This window comes from Enoplosus armatus, chromosome 5, assembly GCF_043641665.1.
Source record: "Enoplosus armatus isolate fEnoArm2 chromosome 5, fEnoArm2.hap1, whole genome shotgun sequence".
NCBI lineage: Eukaryota > Metazoa > Chordata > Actinopteri > Centrarchiformes > Enoplosidae > Enoplosus > Enoplosus armatus.
This window is the reverse complement of record NC_092184.1, coordinates 8,643,105-8,667,648: the sequence shown is the minus strand read 5'-3', so window position 1 is coordinate 8,667,648 and position 24,544 is coordinate 8,643,105. Positions and strand designations below refer to the sequence as shown.

Here is a 24,544-nt window from a genome sequence, read left to right as displayed (position 1 = left end):
GCCTTCTCCAGCTGACGGCCTGACCACAGTGCATGTCCCGCCAATATTGTTGGACAAATCGGCTGTTCCCCGGGGACAAATGCTGCCAGTGTGCCAGGATCAATTTCTCTCTGCCTCGTTTCAGTCAGTGGACAACAACAACTGGATGAACCCGACTTCTGCATTTATGAATCCCACTTCATGTGCTTCCACATCAGCAATGATCAGCCGCACGTTTTTACCACAAATGGGACCTCATCCATCTTCAAGTCATGCGTTATGGGATGTCACTCCTGGCCTGGTGGATCCTGTTGCTCTCACATCTGTGAATTTTGGCCAAGCCTACAGCCCACCTGAACAGACTACATTGACAAATTTCATCATAGCCCCGGTAGAACAAAGTCAGATTGATTCACCTCTGGTTGGCCCAACTGACAGTGTTTCAGCAGTAGATTTCACAAACCAACCACTCACTCCATCGTCTATGTTTCAAAATGCAACTTCAAGTTCTGATGACCTGACGCCTGAGAATGGAAATCAGCCAGTGTCAGATTCTCTGTGTGATTTAAGGCTCCTCCAGGAGAGTGACATATGTAGTAGCAGCCCTTTGACAGACAGTCCACAGGATGTGGTCTGTCCATTTTGGCTGGATTTGCTGTTGGACACCAATGTTAACTTGTTTCCCTGATGCTAATCTTGTAAACATTGTTCCTTCACCTTACACAGGGTCTAACTAACTATATGGTGACTATATGTCACTGATGATATGCTTAATATAGGCAGCATATTTGCAGTTTTGATTGGCCAAATATTAGAGAAATATTGGTTATTGCTTAAAGTGTTCATTTTATTTTATGTTGGTCTATAATGCATTATGTGATTTCTCTCACATAGTATTGAGAGCTGCATTGTCTGCATGTCTACATACTGTAGATCTTCATTACAGACAACAACTTAGTTAGCTCATACTGGCAAAGTCTGAGGTCTGTGTGCAGCGTAGTACACATACCTCAATAAATGTGTTGTCGATTGAGTAAAAGTGTTTGTAGTTTTTCACCATTGTTTTGTTGTTGAAGTTACAGCTTGCACTTCAGATTGTTTTTAGTACATCAACAGAACATTGTAAGAATTATGGTAGCTGTGCATCTCTTCAATTTCTGAGGTAAACAAAGCAGATCAGTCATATTGTTGTTTCCATTTGACTATTTTAAAAATGGCCATTCTATATCAATGGATTATGTGTTACATAAAAGGGAAGCCATTGAAGGATTGTTATTTTTGTCTTGCAGTTGAATACAATGCTTTGTTGAATATATCAATTATAGTAGTTAACATGCCACTAGATGGAGGTATTAGGCTGACTTTCAAAAATACTGAATTTCTTGTTTCTTTAAATCTTTTATTTTACTCAAAAGTTTCAGTATTTCAGGTGGGAAAAATCTCAATGCGCAACTAGAGTATATGAAAACCATCAGGAAATTACATTTATCTTCTGAGGTCTTAAAGCTGGAGTTTGAAAAGACAAACCAGATCACTCAAAAAAAAAAAAAAAAAGACTAGCTGGTTTGGAAACAAAGTTAACATCACACTTCAAAATTCACATTTTGTTAAATGTTTTGTCCATACATCAAAATAATAAAATTTATATGAAATACTATAAACATTAATATTTTGAAGATATGTGGATAAAACTGAATTGAAATTCATAAGACAGCACTTCAGACTGTTGTCAAACACAAATATATAATCATTTTTACAGTTTAGACGCCTCAAGCTTGCAGTTGTGGTATTAACATTTTAGTAACCCTCATTCACAGGAAACGGCAAAAACTCAACGTTTTACGTCTTCAGTTTTACAAAACATTCGATTTTTGCATATCATTTGATGTTTGCAGGCACAATCACAGCAATTACTCCTCATTTTAAACACCACAGGGAGAACAACAGTATAGCAGATGCATTCTTGTGATTCTGAAACGCTTGTATAGGAAGATACTGACACACACAGTATTTTTCTATAATTCATTCAAAGTATATAAATTGCACTTACCCTACCAGGGAAAAACTCAAACACACAGATGCTTCATGAAGATTAGGAAAGATTCCAGTCGATAACAATTCAGTGCTTTCTTAGTACAAAGAGCAGAGTTAAACTGGTGTCTTCCAGGTTAAGTGATAATACCTGAATGTTATAGTGTGTATCAATATACTGCACACCCAAAATTGAAATTAAAATTTGGGTTATATAATCTGCTGTTCTTCATTTAGGTCTATTTACCTTATTATAAATAAAGATTAAAGTGCTTAAGAGGTGTATCAAACTATAGGATATGCAAATAACAGTAGTTATCTTGTAAATATAGAACATATTTTATAAATAATGAATATTAAATATAGATTTATTTGATAGAAGAATACAAAGTATGCTTTAAGGCTTTGCTGAAGGAATTAGGCAGGGCACTACCGGCTATTTGCCCGATTTCTCCACTTGCTTCTCGTTCTCTGGTTTTTCCTGAAGCTTGTAGTCTTCCAAAATCGCCTGCGCTGTGTGTTTGCCAGTCCTTTTCACCACAGCTTTGATCCCCAGGTTGTCAACATTGAAGGCAGTGATACCGACATTAATGGCAGAATTGACAGCGTGGTCTGTGGCTTGTCCTGCTGCTGCCCCGTACCTTCATCAGAAGTCAGATTGGGTGAGAGGTCAGAGCGGGAGGCGAGAAACAGAGGATTTGGAAAGAATTAATTAATATGCAGTGCTAGGATTGCAAAGATGCCATGCTGTATGTGAATTAAAATGTGAAGATTACATCCATGCAGGTGCACATTCTTAAATTAAGACATGTCTAACTGCCAGAGTCTGAATTTTAATCATTTTAATCATAAAATCAAGCCAGACAGAAACGTAATTGTGATTTCTGTTCTACTAGGAACAATTGGGAGGAATCAGTGAAAAGCAGCACCATCATGTGAATTAACACACAGCGAAGGGCAGAGAATTGGCACCGCATAGATGACTTTAGAGTGCGTTGTGCAAGAGGATCATGTCATGCTTGTGATTAGTAGTGAAAAGAGTTAAATAGCTGTGTATAATTAGGAAAAATTACATTTCTTCTCATTAGGTGGGTCAAAGATGTTTTGTAGACCCCTAAATCTGCAAACAAATTGAAAAGGAAAGTAAGTGAGTGCACGTTTGGTTTGCATGTATAATGCAAGAGGTCATTTGCAACATGAATATCAAAAACCTGTCCAGCAAGCAGTGTTCAGCAAAAATGTGCATTGCTGTATATGAAAACAAGTGGTCAGACAATAAATTGTAAATGTGTAAATTAAAAAGAGACAGAAGACTTACTTATGTTTTACAGTGGTGACTGTCTCTGATGCTACACTCGTAGTAATGTTCTTTGCTGCTACTTCCAAACCAGTCCACATAGTCGCAAATCCTGGGCAATACACAAAATACAGGCAAATACACAAAATGTTAGGCACATCTTAGTACTCTTCTTATAAACAACATCCTCTTAGAGACTATACAGTGTAGATGTACTCTACCTTGCACTCCACTGGCAGCCACCACCATGGCGCCATCTATGTTGGAACGCCCATCCTTGTCTTTCCTCATAGACTCTGGGATCAGCTTGCCTCCATGTTTTTTCACATGTGGAGCCAACTCTCGACCCACGCAGCCAGCAACCGTACACACCCCGTCCACTACAGTAACACAGCATTACTCAATTAGGAGGTCCACTGCCGAATAAACATACAAGGTCAGTAAAACATGCTGACTGGGGACAACTTGGTCACCTAGAAACTGGCTGACTTTGACAGCTCCCCCCGTCGCTTGCTTGGCAACATGGAGGCCTTTGGTGACTGTGGGGCTGACGTGGGCGGGTTTGTCCTCTGGAGTGATGTGTTCTCGGAGTTTGGATGCTCCTTTGTGAATGGCCTTGCCTGTGAACTCAGCTCCCTTCACCAGGCCCCAGCTTAGCCAGGACGCACCTTAGAGGACAATAGGATCACACAGGCCTAGTCATGCAGTCTCTAGTCTCTCCTAACTAAAAGCATGAAACATAAAGATATTTTAGAGGGAAGATGCGGTTTGTCCTCACCTGTAAGGATCCCACTTGCCACCTTTTCACTCCACTCAGGCAGAGCCTTATCCTCCTCTGTCTCCGCTGGTGCAGTCTCCTCGGGTGTAGCAATGGCCACCTTCTGACTGAGATTAATGGTGTCTGCAGCTTCATCTGGAGCCTGATCATACAGACACATTGGTTAGCTACTGTAAGATTAAGACAGAATGTGGCCTGAAAATAAGAACTACTTGTAAGTCAAAATCTTTGGACAACTTGTCTGCTACTTTGTGCAAGCTGTACACATCCCCGTTCAGATGCACGTCTCCAAGTAACCCCCAATTCACACAATAGCTCCTCTTATTATTCTGTGCTTCTCGTTACAATGCGCTATTTGTTTGCCACAATGAGATTACCATTTTAAAATGTCTCTGAAGTCAGAAAACAGGCTCCCTTTGTGCTGAAAACCTCAAATCTTCTACTTGACCCAAAAATGAAAACAACATAAAAGTGCCTACTTGCTGATAGGGAATCACGTCCATCAGAGACAGATAGACAGAGATAAATAGAGAAGATAACTAGCCTGACTGCATACATCAGAAATGACCTTGTTTGGCATCGATCTGAGCCAGCGCCTCTACTTCCATCACAGCTGAACTGGCACTTGTCTTTCAGCTGAAGCTCTGAGGTTGTTTTAACTGCTGCAGATAAGAGCATTATAACTGATTAATTCTCCTCACCTGCCTCCCTCAAATCCCCACAATGCTGAGGCAGGGGTAACTTGGAGAAGTGTGCCAGCTCAGAAGTAAGCAGGAGCCACAGTTTCATGCCAGGCCAAAACGACGAAAAAGTTTGGAATCCTCTCAGTCTCCAGCTTCAAAGCAACTACAAGCTTTTTCATGGGAGAAAAAGATTTAATATTTGCAGTGCCTCCTATGCTTGCAGAATTTGTACGTGATGATTGACTTGGGGAAGGGTGGAGGGTGTTTAGGGACTGCCAAACAGCAGTGAAATCACAAGCTAACCAACAGTTGCACCATTTGGGTGCCTTTTTTTATGTCAGTCTGCACTTTCCACTGCATTTCAACACAGAATTTAGAAAACAAACAAAAAAATCTTAATGTGTGAGGACAAATCTATTTAGGTGGCCTAAATAGATTCTTCTGTATGGGAAACACTGATAAGTCAACATTAGCAGCTGAAGCTCAGGCATTCTCGTATTACATTAATAGTATGGAACAATTAGACTGATGAGTGGGATCTCAGCTTTCAAAGAATACACAAACTGAAGATGCATCCACTTTCACATGACTGTAACTACCCATAGTGGCAGAGCACTCTAACTTCACAGTCTCATTTGCCTGAAATAGCTCTCTGTGCCCCACTGGCACAAGAGGATTTGCCAAAAGGCATTGTGTAACAATTCTTTGGTGGCTACAAATACTTATAAAGAAATATTTTGATGTGAAAACAGTAAAATACATTTCAGACTACAATTTCTCTGAGCATTTTTCAGAGAGAAACACAGAATAAAAATATGGCATTAAGCCGCAGATGACAGTATTGACATATATTCAAATGCATGTATTTGCATTTGTTCCCCAAACAATGTCAAAAAATGTGTCGTGTTGTCACAGAAATGTCTGCACAGCAACACTGACCTGAACCCTGAGATCTGTCATCCGGGACAGCAGGTCCTGGAACAGCACTCTGTCCGCAGCAGGCAGCTCAGAGGACAACACCACCCCGACATAATAGCCTGGAGCTGGCGCCATCATGTCCGGAAACATAAACACACCAGTGTTGCACAGCAACACTGGAGAGTCCATGGCCAAGAGAGGGTACAGCCAATCACACACCTGCCAGGAAGCAAAGGAAAGTTATATGAAATAAATTATTCAACCGCCAGAAAATGTGATAATAAATAGCTAAATGTATGGTGACATGATGATTTGCATCAGCCCAAATTTTTCAATGTATTTCTGAACAATGTGCCCAAATATACAGATTGAATTTACATGGAAGTCACATATAAGAGGGGAAGAAGGGGAAAAGAGATCTTGTTTAAGTACAGGTTTTGAAATATAACCTCAAAGCGACAAGCCTTACATGTCTAACTGTGATTGTGGTTAGTGCAACTCAGTGAACCATCTGAAAGAAGCCAGAGGACACTGTCTCCCTCTGACTGCTGCATGTCTAACAGGATTATAGGGCATAACAGTGTAAGCAGGGTTTAGACAATTACTTGCACTCATGTGAATCACTGATGTCACCCACTGGCAATAGCACCTGGGAAATTCCCCAACGAAGAGTCAAATTTCAGTCTCATGATCCACTGGTGTCAGTGTATTGGCTGTTTTAACAGACGGCAGGGCAAGTCATTGCCCAAAAACCCCATGAAATAGCTTGAAACAGGATGAGTTGAATTAATTAGATAAGGTATTGATTTAGTCTTTAAACAAAATCCAAAACCGATACTTTTACACAGCTTCTCGCAATTTCTTCTCTTATCACTCTTTGTAGTGTTTACATATGACCTCCACATTTACAAACCAATCTCGTGGTTCAAAGGCCTTATGGTTTGTACACTAGCTGATTTGTTTCTGTGCTTTTCATTGACTTAAATTACATAAAGGCAGAAATACAGAAATGTCTGGTGAGCATCTCAGACTAATCTGTGCTACTGGTGTGTTTGAGTCATGTAAACATTTATGTACCATAAGAAAAAGACTATATATTATATTTTTCTGTTAAGTTGCTATGTTAATAATCTAACAAATAAAAAGGATCCAACTCTGCGTTGTATAACTTATTGTCACGCCTTAGCTGCCAGACTGCTGCAGGATTTTATCTTCATAATTTCCATCTTTACCAAAACCCCATCTCACTGGCAGTAAGTAAATCTATTTCAAGAGTTGCATTTATTGCATCACTGCCAACTATAATTGCAACAGCAGAATCACTCCCACGTAGTACTAGGTGAGGACAACCCAGCAGGATGATGCACTAGTTGATAAGTCTGGCCATTAAAAGCCATTAATTCACATTACTAAGAAGAGGCTGTAAACTGGTCAGGTCTGACAGACAAGAGGACTTCGGCTTCAGCAGCAGAAGACGGATGATGCCTATGAGAGACAGTATCGAAGAAATCAACTTGATTCCCCGAACGTGTGGGTGGGTGCTAACAGTGATGGCAGATGTTTGGAACAAGGAACACAATATCTAGCTATCCTTGTAAACACCTTCCTGACTGTTGTTTCAACAAAAACTGATAAAGCTCATAAATGAAGGATTTATGGCAGTGCTGCTGTATAGGTGTAACCATTTCCTGGTATTCCACTGTGTATTCTAAGCACCAGACTGTAAAAAAGATCTGCTTTTGGTGGCATTTTTCAACGAGTGAGATGTGCAAAAATATTTATTGTTTGACCACTTTGTAAACATAGCCCCTCAATAATTTTGATTAAAATGTGTTTAATAACAGCAAATATGTTTTTTTCAATTAGATAGTCATAAGATCATCCAAGTTCTCTATATGTGGAGGAAGTTAAAAGCCCAGTAGGTCATGACTGAGGTACCATCTATGTCCAGTGATGATCCTGATGTGGGATTTCCCAGGAGGATGACATCATATCGATAAACCCATTGGGAATAGGGCACTGAGTAAATAATGATCACATGATCAGGGCCATAGGGCGAGGGATAGAGATCATTAACCAGCCTATCTCCTCCTGCTGATGACTCACTGGCAAACAGGTCTTGATGAGCTGAGCAAACACCTTACAAAATCAGGTTAAAGGGCTCAGGAACTCAGGAGAACTGGTGACACTGCAGTGATGACATTTCACTTGCACTTATTGCATCAGATGGGTGGCTTATCTAACCCTTTCAAACTTTACACCAGATAGTGTTTTAGTGTGCTGAAACACCTGGGGGAGGAATATTTATTTTCTCTTACCTGCAGAAATGCTGGTGGTCGGTTGGGCATTCTGTCAGAGTGATCACTAGTAAACTTCACAAGCCGCAGGTAGCCCGGGTACGACGGGGCGCTCACCTGCCCTTCAGGCGTGACAAAGAATATCTGTACACCGTGAGGGATATACAGCAGCTCCTCTCCCTCTTCACCCACACTCTGGGGAGATGGTGTTGAGTTAGATGTGCGACTGTAGAACTCATCACCAACCAATGACATTTCCCCTGCATCTGTTCCATATGAGATAGCTAGATGGCCGTCAGCCGCCTGAGGAGAGTAAGCTGGAGGCTGTTCGGTTGGAAGCACAGCCTGTCTGGTAGGTGAGAGAGGTAGACCCTCACTACTGCATGCAGGCATGCCTCCTACAGCTCCTGCTGCTTGGTCATTAGCAGGCAGTGGGTTTGGTGGAGCTGGCCTCTCTGGCTTCTTTTTGGTGGGAAGATTTGGGTAGAGACCTTCTGCAGACATGTCTGTAGCACCAGGGCCAGGCACACTGCTTGCGTTCAGTGTAGGTGCAGATTCAAGGTCAGAGCTGGTCTCTAGTATGGCCAGGCGAGTGGTGATGTTGTTCAGTGTCTCCTGCATCTTCTGCTGCATCTGTCTGGCTGATTCCCAGGAGCTGCCGACACACTCCTCCCCCTGTGAGGGCACACTGATGGCCCTGAGGAGGTGCTGTCGCCCCCGCTTGTAGAGCTCCAGGGCCTGTGCCTTGTCTCCAGCTTCGTCTAAAGTGAGTCCTTTATTGATGCACTCAAAGGCCCTCTCATAGCCATCTTTGATCACTTGAAGTCTGGCGTTGTCGAATGCAACTTGTTTAGCTTTCTCCATTCCCTCTGAAACAAGATCATTACAATCTGCTGTAACGTTATCCCTCCAAACATGGGCTGACACTGACACATCACATTTAACGATGAACACGTACAGCACGAGAGGACAGATTGTCACCTTAGCTAGAATTTGATACACGTCATAATAACTTTACGTTGCTTAAGGATATGGGTTATTCTTCTTGCATTTTACTGTTTAACGTTAACGTTACTTAACTTCGGCCTAAACTTTCATTTCACTCAGGAAAAAAGTGAGTGACCAGTCTCTCTACTGATGATAAGTAACAGTTGACCTAACTGATTAGGTTATGGAACAACCTGATTCACTCTAGCTATGTGCGTTAGTTTATCTGGTGTTAAATAGGTCGTTAAATAGGTCGCTAAAGTAGGCTAAAACAGGCTAATGTTGATGATGAAGTCGCCAACAACAGCTGACTCTCTCTTCACACGAGTTCACCTGTTACGCCATGATGTCATTGTACCAACAGCACCATAAATATGACTCTGAGAAGTCTGTTAACATCACGTCTAGTATTAGCTAGTTGGCATTAGCTCCTTCGTTAGCTAACGGTATCCACGCTTACCTTAGTGAGCGAAAAACTCTGAAGAGCAGCTCAATTAGCCAGTTAGCTATCTAGCAGCTAACCTCACAGTGTTCTTGGCAAAACGGATCCTTCCAGCTATCGAAAAGCGTTAACTTCTATGAGCAACCGTCTTCCTGAGTAAAGTTGCGGTCTGTTGGCAGTCGCTGATGGACCTTTTCACGACTCTCCAATATTACGCAAACAACTCTCCACAGTATTGACCGTTCAAAGTATCGTGACAGGATGTATCGATGTTCCGCGTCAAACAACGTGCCCACGCCCACCACATTGTCATCCATTTGCCTCCAGCATAGCTACGCTTTAGTTTTATTTTGAAAATATTAACCGGAAGTATTAATATTCTACATTAGCTGCATCGACGCTAGCTGGATTTAAACTGTTGCAGTTCGTCACTGTGACCACTGGAAGGCAGTAAATTACCACTCTAAGTACATTGATCTCCCCACTGGGTGGATAGGACAGTTACATTTGGAATCAATGAGTTTTTACTGCCATCTAGTGGTCATAGTGAGGAACAGCATTACATTCTTATTAGTCAAATTGACGCTAATCCAGAAATTATATATTATCTTCCGGTATGTAATTTCAAAATACAAATAATTAAAATCTCTTGTCTTGTAATTTTTGTGGCTTTGCCCCTCTTCGACTAAATTACTTAATTTTAATTGAAATTTACAGTTTAATTTTGCTCAGAGAACAAAAAACAAAATCCACAAGAATATCAAATGTATGAGATTGTACTGTTCCCTTTGCCTTGCCCTGCCTTTGGGCAGTCAGATCTCACTGTGAAAGCCACAACTCAGTGGAACTACTACCAGACAACATAAAGAATAGTAGTTTTATCAGTAGCTTTAAAGTCAAATTGAAAAAGCTGCTAAAACCTACTCAATTCAGAAACAACTGACTTTGCATTTTATTAATTTTGTTAATATCCTTGTTTTTAAGGGACTGCAGATGAAGATGAGCTTTAAGCTAACTCTGGTACAATACATCATATGGCAACATTTATGATTAATATTGTACATGGTCCCTTTCCAAATATAATAAATAAATAAATACAAACCTCAACACCATGTCTTGAGGGGCGGCTCCAATGTGCAAGACGAGGGTCACATAAAAAACTAAGGTAACTGAACTAGTACTAACTAGACCTTCTCCTTAATAAATCCATTAGTGGAGATGGCAAAACTAAACCCCTAAAGAGTGAGAGAATGACTTTTTACTTTGGTGTATCGAATCATGAGTGTTTAGTTTCCTCTGGTGGATAAAGCCAGGAACTGCAACACATTGTCAAAATACAGTGACCGGAAGCAATCACAAACAAACAATGCAATGACGCTGCTTTGATTAATGTGTTGCAGTACCTCACTGTGACCACTGGAGGACAGCAAATAGACAAACTAGCTTGGGAATATAAAGAGGGAATAATATCGACAGGGGTAGCCCAGCAAGCACTAGTGCTAGCAAACCTCGCAAAGTACTGATTATCTTCTTATAGTAAAGTCATCCAGGCAACCGATAAGAAGCCTACAGATGCCTTCAGCTGCCTCCGTCTGCCAGATGATAATAATAATAAAAACGGCCAAATAGTTAAATATATTATTTTTGTTTTTATTTTATTTTAGCTTGTTTTTAATATCTAAATCAGGAGTCTGAGATACCGAGTTGACCTGACAGTATTTAGAATCGTGAGTATATTCTTCCCTCCAGTGGTCACAGTGAGAAACTACAACATTAAGTTTGTCAAGTCAGCATCAATGTGGACATGGCAGCATAGTACCACTTCCAGTTAGTACTTTCAAAATACATTGACTAAACTGAAGTAAACGAACGGACAGAAGTACCATTGAATCAATATGTTAATTGTTCTATATAATAAAGGTGATGTGTTTCCACTGTGGTCCTTAATGTTGAGTATATTCGTTGATGTATTCAACAAAAATTGATAGACTGACATTCCCAAAACAACGTCTTTGTTTTAAAATGAAATTAAATCCTGTTGTTAAAGGCTATCTGTAAATGTCAACCCAGCTGCTGAGAAAGTTTTATTCCCACATGATTTCTTGGGGCAAGAACAACAGTAGCCTAATTCATTTGGTCTAGAGGTGACCACTTCATTGCAACATGCGACCTCTCCATGTTTACTTGCTTGCCACCCACAGCAGGAGTGGAGCAGAGAAATCTGCTTACCAGGTCTCTGAATAATAAGATAAGCTCAGAAAATCAAACATAACTGCAATCTAGGCTATGTTACTACAGCACATATGAAAGTCTGATTAGTTGACCTTTTACTTTTCCATGTAATCTCTGAACATAATGGCTTCCATTGTTGGTTAAAGTAGTCAGATAAGGCATTTCTAAAACTTAGATAAATATAAAATTACTTACATCCAAAGAAAAATAGCTTGAAGCTGCATTAAGATATTTTAAGTCTTTGAGAGTGCCACAGCGATGTAAATCAGCTTGTAGTGTGTTTAAACTCTCTATCAGTACTGGTATCAATATACTGTATCCAGATCTGTGTTGGAGTGAAGTAGATGAGGACTATAACCTGCAGAGGGCGCCAAATCCAACCTCAAGTGGAAAGATCTGCTGAGACATGGAGCTGGAGACAGAGTGGTGTTTATACTGCTGTGGGTTCAAGTCCAGGCATTAAAAGTCAGCAGTGCAAATCAACATGCATAATTAACTAAGAAGTCACTTTCTCATAATCTTTCATGCCCCCGTTTTATTATTCTGACTGCAGCCTTTTTATGCATGAGTCCAAATAGTCGCTTTGAGCCTGAAGAAAGGCATGTGATAAACATCAGTCTCATGACCAGTGTGACAGATTCCCAGCATACATCTTGCGCAGATACCACAGTGCAGGGACCAGACTGGACACGCTCCTCACACATGTGGAGGTAATGCAGCACGGCATTTGCTCACCTTCACGTCCTGTTTAACTATGTCATACCCAATGATGCATTTGTTTTCCATCACAGACAAAGCATGCTAATTTATAAGGAATTCAAGCTCTTGTCCTTTAAATTTAAATTTTGTTGATAACCATGTTTACTATTGTGCATATTATCAGTTAAAGTAAAAGTGAGTAAAGATATGTTTTAAGTAAATTCATAGTAAATACACTACACTGCACTTCTTCTTTATACTTCATTTTTCTGGTTTTAGTTATATAAATCTCGTGTATGCACATTACATGATTTATTATGCATCTCAGTGCATCATAGTCCACCAAATCCCTCTGCTCCTTTGTTGTAGTTTTTGTCAAGCATGGACATGAGTGCATCAGAGTTGTATTGAGTATGCTGCAAGTATATTGCATGCCTCCATATTGTTGACTATTTTGCCAGCTGAAGCTCCTTAAGGAAGTTATAAATTTACTCATGTTTACTCGTGGTGAGTTCAACAACAGCTAATGTCTGGAACTGAAACAGGCTGATGATACATGTCTTCCCTCTTTCATGTTGGTTCACATTACATATGAGCCCTTCATTGTTTTGGAGGGCTGATTTCTTTTAAATCTATAAAACCATAGATGTGGTTTGGTCAGAGCAATATTTTTTCTTTTTTTTGTTACCAGTGTTAAAGAAAGCATGAACAGCCACTGATGATAATTCTAGCTGCACTGATACCATGACTGCTTTATCTATTGCCGTTCTTATTGTTCTGTTATGTTTCTTCATTAACAGTTGCCACACAAAGAAGCCACATTCATATAATCTAAAACAGCTGGTCAGCATTCTTCCCACAGAATGAGCAGACTCGAGTGTTTCTATACTCAGTGAGAGGAATGACAACGCAGTAATAAATGAGGAATGATAAATCAGCCAACATTCAAATGATATGCACGTGCTTGGTGAATGAAAAATGAGAAGCAACATAAAATTCTAATTTGTGTCATTGATCCTCGCCTATTTTAATCATTTAAGTTTCAGTTTTGAGTTTTCTCCTCAGTTGCATGAATGATACATAAATATGTAATTAAATGGCTATAAATGATAATAATTAATGAAACTGGATGAGCTTGTAATGATTGTACTGCTGATTTTTACAGGCTGCTCTGTGGATTATTAACTCTTATAATGTTCATTTTGCCCCATTAAAAACAAATCATGAAACCATTTTGCCCCAGTTTCCCTTTGTTTGACCTCTTATTTTTGTGGACTGCTGGTCTTCAGTTTAATCACTGAACACATCAAAACACACCATTACATTTAATGATTAGTCAGTTATATGTTATATGTACTTATTTATTCTTTGTTCTTTGCGCCAGCGACAGATTTTATTATTTCAACTATGGATACAATTATGGCAGTCGTTTATTGCTGTCTTTTATATGGTATTCTATACTCCACTTCAGTTTGTTTCAAACATAAAAGTCCACATCTGTTTCATAACCTATTGTATGTAACATGAAAATGTTATGGTCCATGTTGTGGAAAGAATTTATAGTCAAAAGTGATTGATGATGATGTCACCTAATGATGCATTTCCGTGTTTGGTATGCCTTTGAAATAAGGACAGGGTAGAGGTCAGGAGACAATATGGGGAAGTGCATCAACAGCTGTGGGTCTGAAGGGCTGTTAACCGTTTTCTCAGGTGCTCATCTCACTTGTGTGAACCAGCGCCTGCCCGAATACCAAAGACAAGAGCCTTTCTTTCATTCATTCAACCCCAAAGATGCAACATTGGTGACAGACTTATTATATATCAGAAATGGGACTTTGCATCTTGTGTGCCCTTGCAGCAAAACCACAAATTATGCAGCTCTAATGTCAGCCTTCGTAAGGTATTTGTGTGTAATATCTACCAACAAAGAACAATTATATGTCAAATTAAAATCATGTTTTCCTTTAGTCTGTTCGATCAGCTGTAGTGGTCACTTGTGATTAATGTTGCCAGTATTAACTTATTTACATGTCCTTGGGCAAGTCAATTAAATAAGCTATCAACATAACAAGGAAGCTACTGTCACTGTGACGCCACATGAAGGTAATTAACGAGACACGGCAAGAGATTACATCTACAGATGTTGAAATCAATATAGAACAATGTCTGCTGTCACCAAATACAAATATTCTATCAACAAATGTATGAAAAACTTTAAAATGCATAGCCAATTGAATTCTGTGTGCATAAACACATGTATTGAAGCGTGATAGAACGAACTGTCTACATAACCATGGACAGTACCAGATGGAAAGTATGCAACCAGGACAGAGGGGGAAAACAGACAACACATGATTCCAATTAAGGCTTGTGTCAAAACTCATGTTGTCTTTCTTTTCCCACTGAAGCTGTACAAAACAACGCCGACAAAAAACCCACAGGGCAGCTGTGTCCTCTGTCCCACATTTTTTGACACAAATGCGTACCTCTTACACCTAATCCATATGAATTAATGCAGTTCCTCACGGACATCAGAACATTAAGTCACAGTTTCCCCTCAACCGTCCGCTGAGGCTCATAATATGGTGAGTTATTGCCCCCACAGAGCATAGAGTATATACTGGTTACAATACATCTCCCCTTCAGCCACCAAAAATGTGCTCTGGTTTCAAGAAAAGTGTTACCCAGCAACAAGTTCTGTCCAGTAGTTGTTTGATAACTTCTTTTTTGTTAAGATAATTAGCAACTACAAACTGACAATTATAAGGATATAAAAATTCTTAGTGTCACAGAGAAAAACGCTCCAACATGCAGCAGTCAGGGCAGTCAGCACTTATGTGTTGCCTCAGGTAAACTTATTTGACCCTTGGAACTCGTCTTCATTTTAAAAATGCACAATGAAAGATTTGTAGACACTCTATTAATCAAAAGGTATATACAGCAATGTATGAGAAATGACAGATGGGGGATCACATCAGTAAGTCTTGTGAGCTCGGTTTATGAGTGTCTACTCTAGGCATTAAGTTGGAGGACACTGAAATGATATGTGTAAATGTGTAAATGTGCCCATCCTATTCTCATTGTTCTCTCTTGAAATCCTCAAAATTTACAGGAGGCTTTAGAAAAACCTTTTTTTTCTAATGGTGGATGAAAAAAAACAGGACTGGATCACAGTTTCTAGTAAACCTTTCTCTGCCCTATGATTTATGGGCAGATATATTCTGTTCTTTTCTGACTCCAAGAAGCTCCAGAGACATGAGCTATCATTCTCGAGGTGAAACAAGGCTCCAATATTTGGAAAAACACTGTCCCCAGTTCAACCGCTGTGTCTGGTTGATAGTGTGCTAAATATGGAATGGGGTACAACTAATCTAAAACAGTCTTATAGTGGGAGTGATTAAGTATAACATGAGGGTAAACCTTTAAGGGCTCGCTCATAATAAAAAAAACAGTCTTCAATAAATCACTCAGCTGTTAAAAAGTTAGCAGCATTACCAGAGGCAACAGTAAGTCCTTCCAGCAACCTGACAGCACTGCATGCATGAGCACTTTACCTCAGGAGAAATGACTGAGATAACTGACGTCATTTGCACTAAACTAAGGTATGTTTCCCATAAACGTCAGCTCAGGGAGGTTGTTGTGCCTGGACATAGTTTGGGGTTAAGACATTTCCCTCTGTAAAAATTCCAAATGGAAGATATTAAAGTTCAATTTGCACCCTGTTGCTTCTTGTTTCCGTGGTCTTACATTTTTAATTACATCAAAAATATTATATCGCAGTTTTAATTGGCTGTGCATGGCTCAACTAGTGAGTTGTGTTTATGTGGTTGTGGATTACGCTCAGGCTAAAGCGCTTTAAGTGGTTTTACTGAAGGATAATTGTAACTACATGATATTTAGATACGATGTATCACTCTGTTTATACTTCCAGACCATGGAGCTAAGTGCACTTTTACATACCAGTGAAGAAGTTATCTTCTTCCCCCACTAATGCTCATTAGGATGTACATATTATATACTTTCTTGTGTAAGTATGTAATGGTTTTGCTTCCAGCTAGTCTGATGAACCACATTTCTATTTCGAAACTAAAAAGGTACCTGATGTCATGACACAAAAATATCTTAACTGCACATACTGTGTGTTTATGAGTGAGGTTCTGTCTTTGTCAGCCCATGTTTGATAATCATGGCTCAGCTGCTAATCATCATGAACCAGATTCAGGAGTATGAGTCAGGTCAAATGTATACTGCCATATTTGTATGTTGAATATAGAGTGTGAACCTAAAGTTACTGAGTGTGTTTCAAGAATATCAAGTGGAGGAGCCATACTAATGACAAAGCCAGTAATGGAAGATTCACAAACACATGCAAACATCATTGGTTCAGTTTCCCAAGACAGTAAAATATCGTTGGCAGGAAAGTGTGGGAGGAAGGCCAAACATATTGGGTCTGCTACATCAACATCAAGACAGCCAACCACCGATCTAAGAGATAGAAAAATAAGAAACATATCAAGTATTTTGCTTGCAATCGATTTTTAAAATCTGTAGTAAACTTTATGTAGATGTAAATATATTTGTGTAATCAATGATATGATTTTTAAGATGCAGAATACAGAAGGGGGATGAATGATTGAAAGTCCAAACGTTTTTTTCTGCCACCATCATATGCAGTATGCAGCCTGATGCAGTAGCTGGCTTTTGTTTAAAGAGATGAGTAGACCAAAACAATGTCAGAAAAATAATGTCCTGCCATGATACAGCTACCAACACTAAGATAAAATGTAACCCACAATGAAGGTAAGAAGCCAATACAAATCTTGCTGTACAGTAACAATGTCACCACTTGCCTCAACACATCATGAGCAAGCATTCTTGGCTAAATTTCCAAGAGTGGAAAATGGAGATGTGCTCTGCATGCCAGCACAGATAGAGGAATTCATCAGCTGCGTTTAGGTGTGGCTCTGTTGTATTGTCTTATCTCATGGCAAGGTTCAAGTTACAGTTCCACAAAAGAGACATTTCCCCTCTAAACTTGATATTTATTATTAATCATTGTTGGAGGTCCAAAGAGGTCAAACTCTCCAATATTTTACAAAAAAAGTTAAAGATTAAAGAAATGTCCAAAAACTGAAAACAAATGTGTATATCAGAACTTCATATTAATCTTGTGAGGCTTTAGAGGGGCCTGATCCCTAGGTTGGGAACTACCAGACTGAACTATCTAACTGTATATGAAGTAGTTACAACTAGCTCCACCTTGAGCAGCTACAACAGTAAAATGCTACTTTATTGATGCACCGGTATTAACAAGTACTTTTACTTTTGATATTTTGTGTACATTTCACTGATAATGTTTCTGTACTTTTAGGATAATATTATATGTATTGGTACTTTTACTTGAGTAAAAGATCTGAGTACTTCTTCCACCACTGCCCACAACACTATACATTACGTTACCTGTTTAGCTGTTATTCAATGCACAGCCATGCAGGCCTGGAACTCATCCTATCTCCAACCTGAACCTTAACATTGACAATAATTAACTTCAAATTAGCTTTAAAGTTTGATTAATTAAGTCTTTAGCTTATTGTTACTTCACCTGGATGTTTGACCTTTACTGTGCAGAATGATGTATGTGTATGTATGAGTTTGACACTGTTGTTCAATCACTTAAATCTGAGTTTCAGGTGGGTGCACATCACAACCAGTTTGGCAGCCAGTCACAGTCCAACATGCAACACATAAGTGTCCAAAGCACATACATGGAATAGACTGTTCAGTGAAGAGAGTTAAACTTTTGCAAATTCAAATTAAGAATTTTTAAGCAGGTAATTGTACTTTTTTATTTAAAATCATATCAGACACAAATTACCATTCAAGGAGTTTTTTTAAGATACATCTTAAAACAAGTCCGAAGGGGATCTTTAAACATGTTTTCGATGCAGTTTCATGTGCTCATCACACATTTTATTATGTCTGCTGTTTCTAACGAATTAAATATTAATGTCCAAGTCATCGGTTTTTATGGACTTCATCATTCCATCACAAATGGAACATCTTGCATCATTTTGTACGCATTTTCCTGTAATTTAGCTTGACATGACGAGTTTCTCTGGAGACTCGGTCTTGAATTCAAAATAAATTTCTGTGGGTTTGAACCATGCTTGACAACATGAATATGAAGTAATGGCCTTGCTGCAGTCCGTGGGGATGATGAGGCATGGCCTTAATGAAACCTTTTTTACTCTCTAAATGAAATTTATGCTGCACATGAAAAACCCACTCCTTTCTTCCAGAGAGAACAACTTACATGGAATTTCTTACAAGTTCTTGTGTTATGAAATATAATGAATGATTCAGTTAGTTGACTTCATAAGAATATCATATTGTTCACATTTTTACCAGTGAACTTTTTGTCCCCCTGCTGTGACGAGGAAACACTGAGCCAAGTGTCAGACCATCGCTCTACCACTGGCTGGACAGAGAGGAAACGGCACACTGGAAATCTGGACCATGAAAGCACAGGGAATCCCGTCTACGTGGCTCATGACTCCCAGAAACTGCTGGAGGAGGGGAAGGGGAGTGTTGTTGGCCACCAGCTAACTGATCTTGAAGGAAAAGAGTGAAATATTGCATTCCCACTCCTGTGACCAGCAGCACAAACAAAACTCTTATATGTGGGCTATAATGAACAATGATTATACTGTGAATTGGTGCTCTGATGGCTTAATTATGAAGTCACAAGCAGTGGATAGTTTTCAACATTATTCCCTGAAGTAACATAATTCAATGTTTCATTGGCTCCTTACTGTGCATGTGTGTTCATAAATCCCTTCTGATGAATTGTTATTGTAAAAAACTCTGAATACTTGGATTCCACTGAAAATAAGTAACCACAAGGGAGAAATATTTTCGTGGTGGTTTAGGTCACAGAATAAATAATTAAGTCACTTTGTTAAAAGAGAACTCTAGCTTCTGTAAAGTTGGGGGACTAAAAAAACAGATTAAAGATTTTTCTCAGTCAGAATGGATGCATCAAGGGCAAGATATCCAAACTTCAGACATGCACAATCCTGCATTTTCCACAATGCAACTTGATAGAATCTTTTCATTGCAACGTGTTTGTCCTCCATGCCCTCTGTTTTGGTCTCCAAGGCCAAGCCATGATAACTCTGGTGTCATCAGGTTTTTATCTCAGACTAGACAAAACTTCCGTCATTTGTCTCTCTGTCAGTTAAACTTATTAAAGAGCAACTCCTGGAGGATGGACAGAAGAGTAGGGAGGCACTCAGATAACTGCAGGTTTTCACCGATCGTATGGTTGCTTGTAAGCATATAAAATTAGATGTGCGTATGTTTTGAGATGTATGCCTTCCAATTGTTTTAGTTTTTAACAGAATGAATGTCTTATAATTAATTAGTTGGTTGTTTTTATCTCAGGCTAATGTCTTTTTATTAATTGTAACCACAATTGTAACTTTCACAACCTCAATTTTGCAATTCTGTAGGTATTCCCCAAAAGGTAAAAGTTGTGGTAAATCATATTCCGAGGAGTTACATCACTGAGTGGTGTTACAGAAAACTTTGGACCACCATTTGGATTCTGTACACACTTGAACACTACTGCTGCATGTCCTCCTTTGGCACAGTGGAAAAAGTCTGGATGTTTTCCACAAGGGTGAGTCATGAAAAAACACAAATGAAGCCAAACCTGCACACGGTCTGTTGATTATACCGTCCAATTAAAACTGTAGTGCACTTCCCTAATAGTATTAAACATTCTCCTAGCTGTCACTTCAGCCAAGAGCACTCAAGTATATATCCAGTAAAAATAAAACGTGTTATGACACCACTGTCCAATATACAGTATGTGTGCAATACAAGAGGATGGTGCTCCAGAGGAAAGCGGAATTCTCATTTTAACGTCATACTAGACTTTCAAAACCCCTATTTAGACAAGTGACCACATTCTTCTTGGAAGCACTAAAGCTTCACTGAAAAACATTTTCCAGCTGTTGAACTTGTTTCCAGGTTGAAAAGGACAAATAATCAGTAAATACAGCAGTTATTACCAAAACCATTTTGTAGAAATGACCATCAGCTGATATATAACACTTACAACATAAAGTAATAAACAGTTCTCTGTCTCCTTTGCGTTGTTGCAGGGTTCTGAAAGAGTTAATCCTCATTGTGTCATGTAAACTGTCCTGCAAGCCAGGGCTCGTGGTAGGTAAGGCATTTCACAGTATTTGGGTTGGCAAGGTAATGAAATGTGTTGAACCTGAAGGCGATGAATTATGGAAAACAAGATGGATTTGAATATCGTATCCTCAGGTGTCCTTTAATCAGCACGCAGGAGCTGTCTGCTGTCAGGTTATAATCCAGAACAAGTCACCAGGTCAAGTGTACAACTGCACAGTATATAGTAGGTTCAGTAGAAATGCTTTGAAGGTAACAAAAAAGTAACAAGATTGATTGATGCTGGAATTCTCAAATTGAGGCTATTCCAAGTAGCGCATCTTAGACTTCTTACTATCAGAGAGCTTTCTATATTTTCTGTGAAGATTTAACACCAAATCTTTTCTGTTCATGCGCATGTGTTGGACAAACTGTTTGGAAGTTGTTGCATGCTGTTGATCCCTCTTGTGCTTTAAGCAAGCCATGGAATTTGGGAAAAACATGAGACTGCAGCTGCCGGTGGTCAAACTGCCCGTAATGTTCTCTCACAGAGAGAATGTATTACTCTGAGATGCACAGTGATATACGGTAGGGACAATGACATCTTCCAAAGAATTCAAGACAGAAGAGCCTTGAGTTGGAAAGTATAGTTTGGGAAAAAGATGAGGGGGAGGGGGGTGGAAATGAACTGTGCATGGATAAAGGGCTCAGTTTCAGGAAAAAAAGTATCTCTGCCATTATTTTCTCTGAAAGGTACAAACAGACCTGTCTTCAAGCACTTAATCCACCTTACATTTCCATGGAAAGATCAGGGGGACAGTGTTGAAAACACACTGATATGACAAAGACTTTCATATCTACATGTTGTGTGATACACTGTAAATCACTGCATCATCAATACGGGTTTGTAATTTCAAAAACAAAGAGAAAAACTAATTGGTCATATAACACAAATATCCAAACAAATTAGGTTGTACTTCAGCAACCATGTACTGCACAAGCATCTCTCGTGGATTTTGGAAAACCGTACATTTGATTGGATTTTCTTCTTGCTGCTGGCACGAAAACACGAAAAGCACATACACATCAAATACCTTAAAAACTACCACATAAAGTATATACAAAATACAATGTGCATAAAATCCAACTTTTTTGGAGGAATCATTATCAGGTGCCACATACACATTTAATTTGATAGCATCAAACTGATATATCTGAAATAGTGTTGGATATATTTTGTCAAGCCCATTCCATATGATTAAAAGGCTGCAGGTGCCATTCTTATTGATTTGGACAGAAGTTTAATCCAACACCAGAAAAGAGTCCAGGAATCGCTTGTTCTTGAAATATGATTATATTTTATTGCTTCCATGTAGCAATATTCCAGTGAATGTCCCACTTGTTACAGATACTACGTCACCTGATCCCCATTGAACACTTGAGGATTAGTGGGTTAAGCAATAGTGGAGGCTGCTGTGAATATCTTGTGTTTTTGTGTGTATTGTGCCACATTTGTTTCAAAGTTGACATTGGCAGGTGGATGTCCTTGAAAAGAAATATGGAGAGATGTGTGGGTAACTAAAGGGATCATGTTTTTTTTTTTGTCAGACTCAAGATATTATTTAATCCACATGTGCTTTTTATTGCTTTTTACATAATTATTTACAGTGGAGCCAAATGATCGGTATTTTGGATCTGCATGTGATAATATAAAACATAATGACTCACAGGAGAAGAACCCAAAGAGATTCTGATTTATTTAGTGTACAAACATGTGGGTAAAAAAACATGTGAAACATTTATGGCTATGGTGAGGCTCAGAGAACGTAAAGTAAAGCTCATAATTCTTGCATCAGACCATTTCAGCTGGGTTTGAAAGATGATTCCCTTCATGTTTTTAATGAAAAATAAACAATGAAAGATATTTTAAAGCCACTGTGTTCAGTATTGTTATGTGATTACAGTATCTTTAAAATTATTTAGATGGTATACTTTTTTTGCTGTGCAGAGTGCAGTCTAGGTAAACAGCATTGCTGTTTGTTGCAGTGTCATTTTTGTTGTTCAGTTAGCCACTAACACAGTGTAAAGTTCTAAACTTTATTGACAGCTATCAACAGTGATGGAGACAAAAGCTGGCAGGTGCTTATTAAAACATCTATGTGAAATCTGTTCTTTTGTGATGAATACGTCCTGGGGATGAAAACTATAATCTTTTTCTCCTGCATCATTCAAGCAGCCCAAATATTATGTAACGTCTTGTTATTCATGAGTGGAAACAGTCAAACAAGTCTGTATGTTTTGGACAGAGAATGAGTCGTGTCTAGGATAACTGGCTTTATTCTGATTAATAATTATGGTGTTATTTGTAATTATAGCTGGTATTTCTGAATTCAGTGCTATCCAAAGACATTTGGGTGGTGAAGTACATAAAGGCATAAACTTCTAGAAAGAAAGATTTTCAGCCACGTAGCATTAGAGTAAATAAAGCTCTTGGCAAAAGATGATTTGAATAAGAGATGATTAATTATTGGGCACCATTTATGTCACTCTGGCAATTATTTCTGGCAGTCTGTCAGAGCTTGACAGATTATGTAACTTTTGAATCTGCTTCTCTGTATGACACATACCACAGAGATATAAAACTAAAGTCGCTGTGCTCTATAGATCCTTATCAAGACCTTACTTAGTATAAGGCTTAATAGTGTTGGATGATAGGATGGTTTAACAGCTCATATGATACCAAAACTGATAATAGTCCTGCTGTGTCATTCACTTCTTAGAACAATAAAGTTGACCTGGCTGTCGGTGTTTGATGACGGACAATAAGCTTCTAAATGTATTTCTGAGAACTAATAGATCCTCAGTGACTCTATTGGTCACTGGGAAGCAACAACACCGACAGATTAGGGTGTCTTGTAATTAACATACCCAATACAATGACGTCTGGAGAAGGAGCAATACATCACATGGATTTGAGAGTGGAAATGGGAGTAGGCCTACACACTGTGAGTTTTAAAGAAGTCAAAATCTTGGCTGTCAAAACAAGTTTTTCATTGTCAGGCTATCATGCAACCTTCACACTTGATACTAGTGACCCACAAAGCTGGTTATCTGCTCAAAGTGGAATTTACCAACCCAGCTACATGTGCATTCACATCAGTGAAGTGTCATTACTTTACATCTACGGCCCCAAATTAGTCCCTATTCAGTGTTTGCTTGATAAAGCAAACTCTGAATTGTGAGTATTGATAAGCTACCGTTCCGATAGCTAAGTTCAAACCCCTACACATGCTTTTCAGTCATTTTGTGTTACAGAACAGTATAAGAGTGCTTAATTCACATTTAGGCAAATAATGTAAAATAATAAAGCATCTGTTACATATTCGTTTTGAAAGTCACCCGTCAATTCAGGTAAGTTGTTATGATTTTACAGTCATTCAAGGTAAAGAGACACTTTCCTGACCTGGCACTGTCACTCAGAAGTCAGTAGGAGGATGTTGATTCATGTTTGATTCAGTATGAGTACATTTCAAAATTGCTTTACTGCTTGGGTACATAATGTAGAATGTACTTCCCATCTCATGTGGATAAGTACAGATTTTATGTATAGCAGCCAAGTCTATACATGATGGCACTGCAGTGGAAACTAACAATCTAAGAGCACACAGCCACTGTGCCAGGAACATGTCAGCTCTTTGGAGTGTTGCATCCAGATGACGAGTCACTTTCACACAGCTGCATTCAAGGCATTCACTGATGTGCACATTTACTGGCCCAGAGAGTTCTCCTGGTATGCTTGCATGATTGATTTGAGCCAATTAAAAACAGACTGAAACCTCGTCTGAACTCCTACATTTGTAGGTCAGATGATGTATACCTGTATACTACAACAAGAACATCATACTATTCATCATATTTTCCTAAATGTAAATGTTTGATTATTTAAATCAGTCATTTGCATCAATGACAACTGATCAGCTCAGTTATATAATTGTTATAATTATTGTAATATAACAATAA

General features: G+C 39.0%; 1 protein-coding gene across 2 annotated transcripts; it reads right to left on the bottom strand.

Moving 5' to 3' along the window:
• Window positions 1–1,307: 1,307 nt before the first annotated feature.
• spartb (spartin b) lies at window positions 1,308–9,602 on the bottom strand. 2 transcript variants are annotated; one of them, XM_070905968.1, is made up of 9 exons: window positions 9,431–9,602; window positions 8,005–8,852; window positions 5,708–5,905; window positions 4,086–4,227; window positions 3,781–3,975; window positions 3,529–3,687; window positions 3,329–3,419; window positions 3,084–3,130; window positions 1,308–2,651 (listed from the first exon to the last, which is right to left on the bottom strand). In XM_070905968.1, exons 2-9 carry the CDS (start codon window positions 8,845–8,847, stop codon window positions 2,545–2,547), a joined length of 1,782 nt encoding a protein of 593 aa, XP_070762069.1. In that variant the 5' UTR covers window positions 8,848–8,852; window positions 9,431–9,602; the 3' UTR covers window positions 1,308–2,544. The 2 variants fall into 2 exon arrangements, with proteins under 2 accessions (XP_070762069.1, XP_070762068.1); XM_070905967.1 differs by lacking the exon at window positions 3,084–3,130.
• Window positions 9,603–24,544: the final 14,942 nt, after the last annotated feature.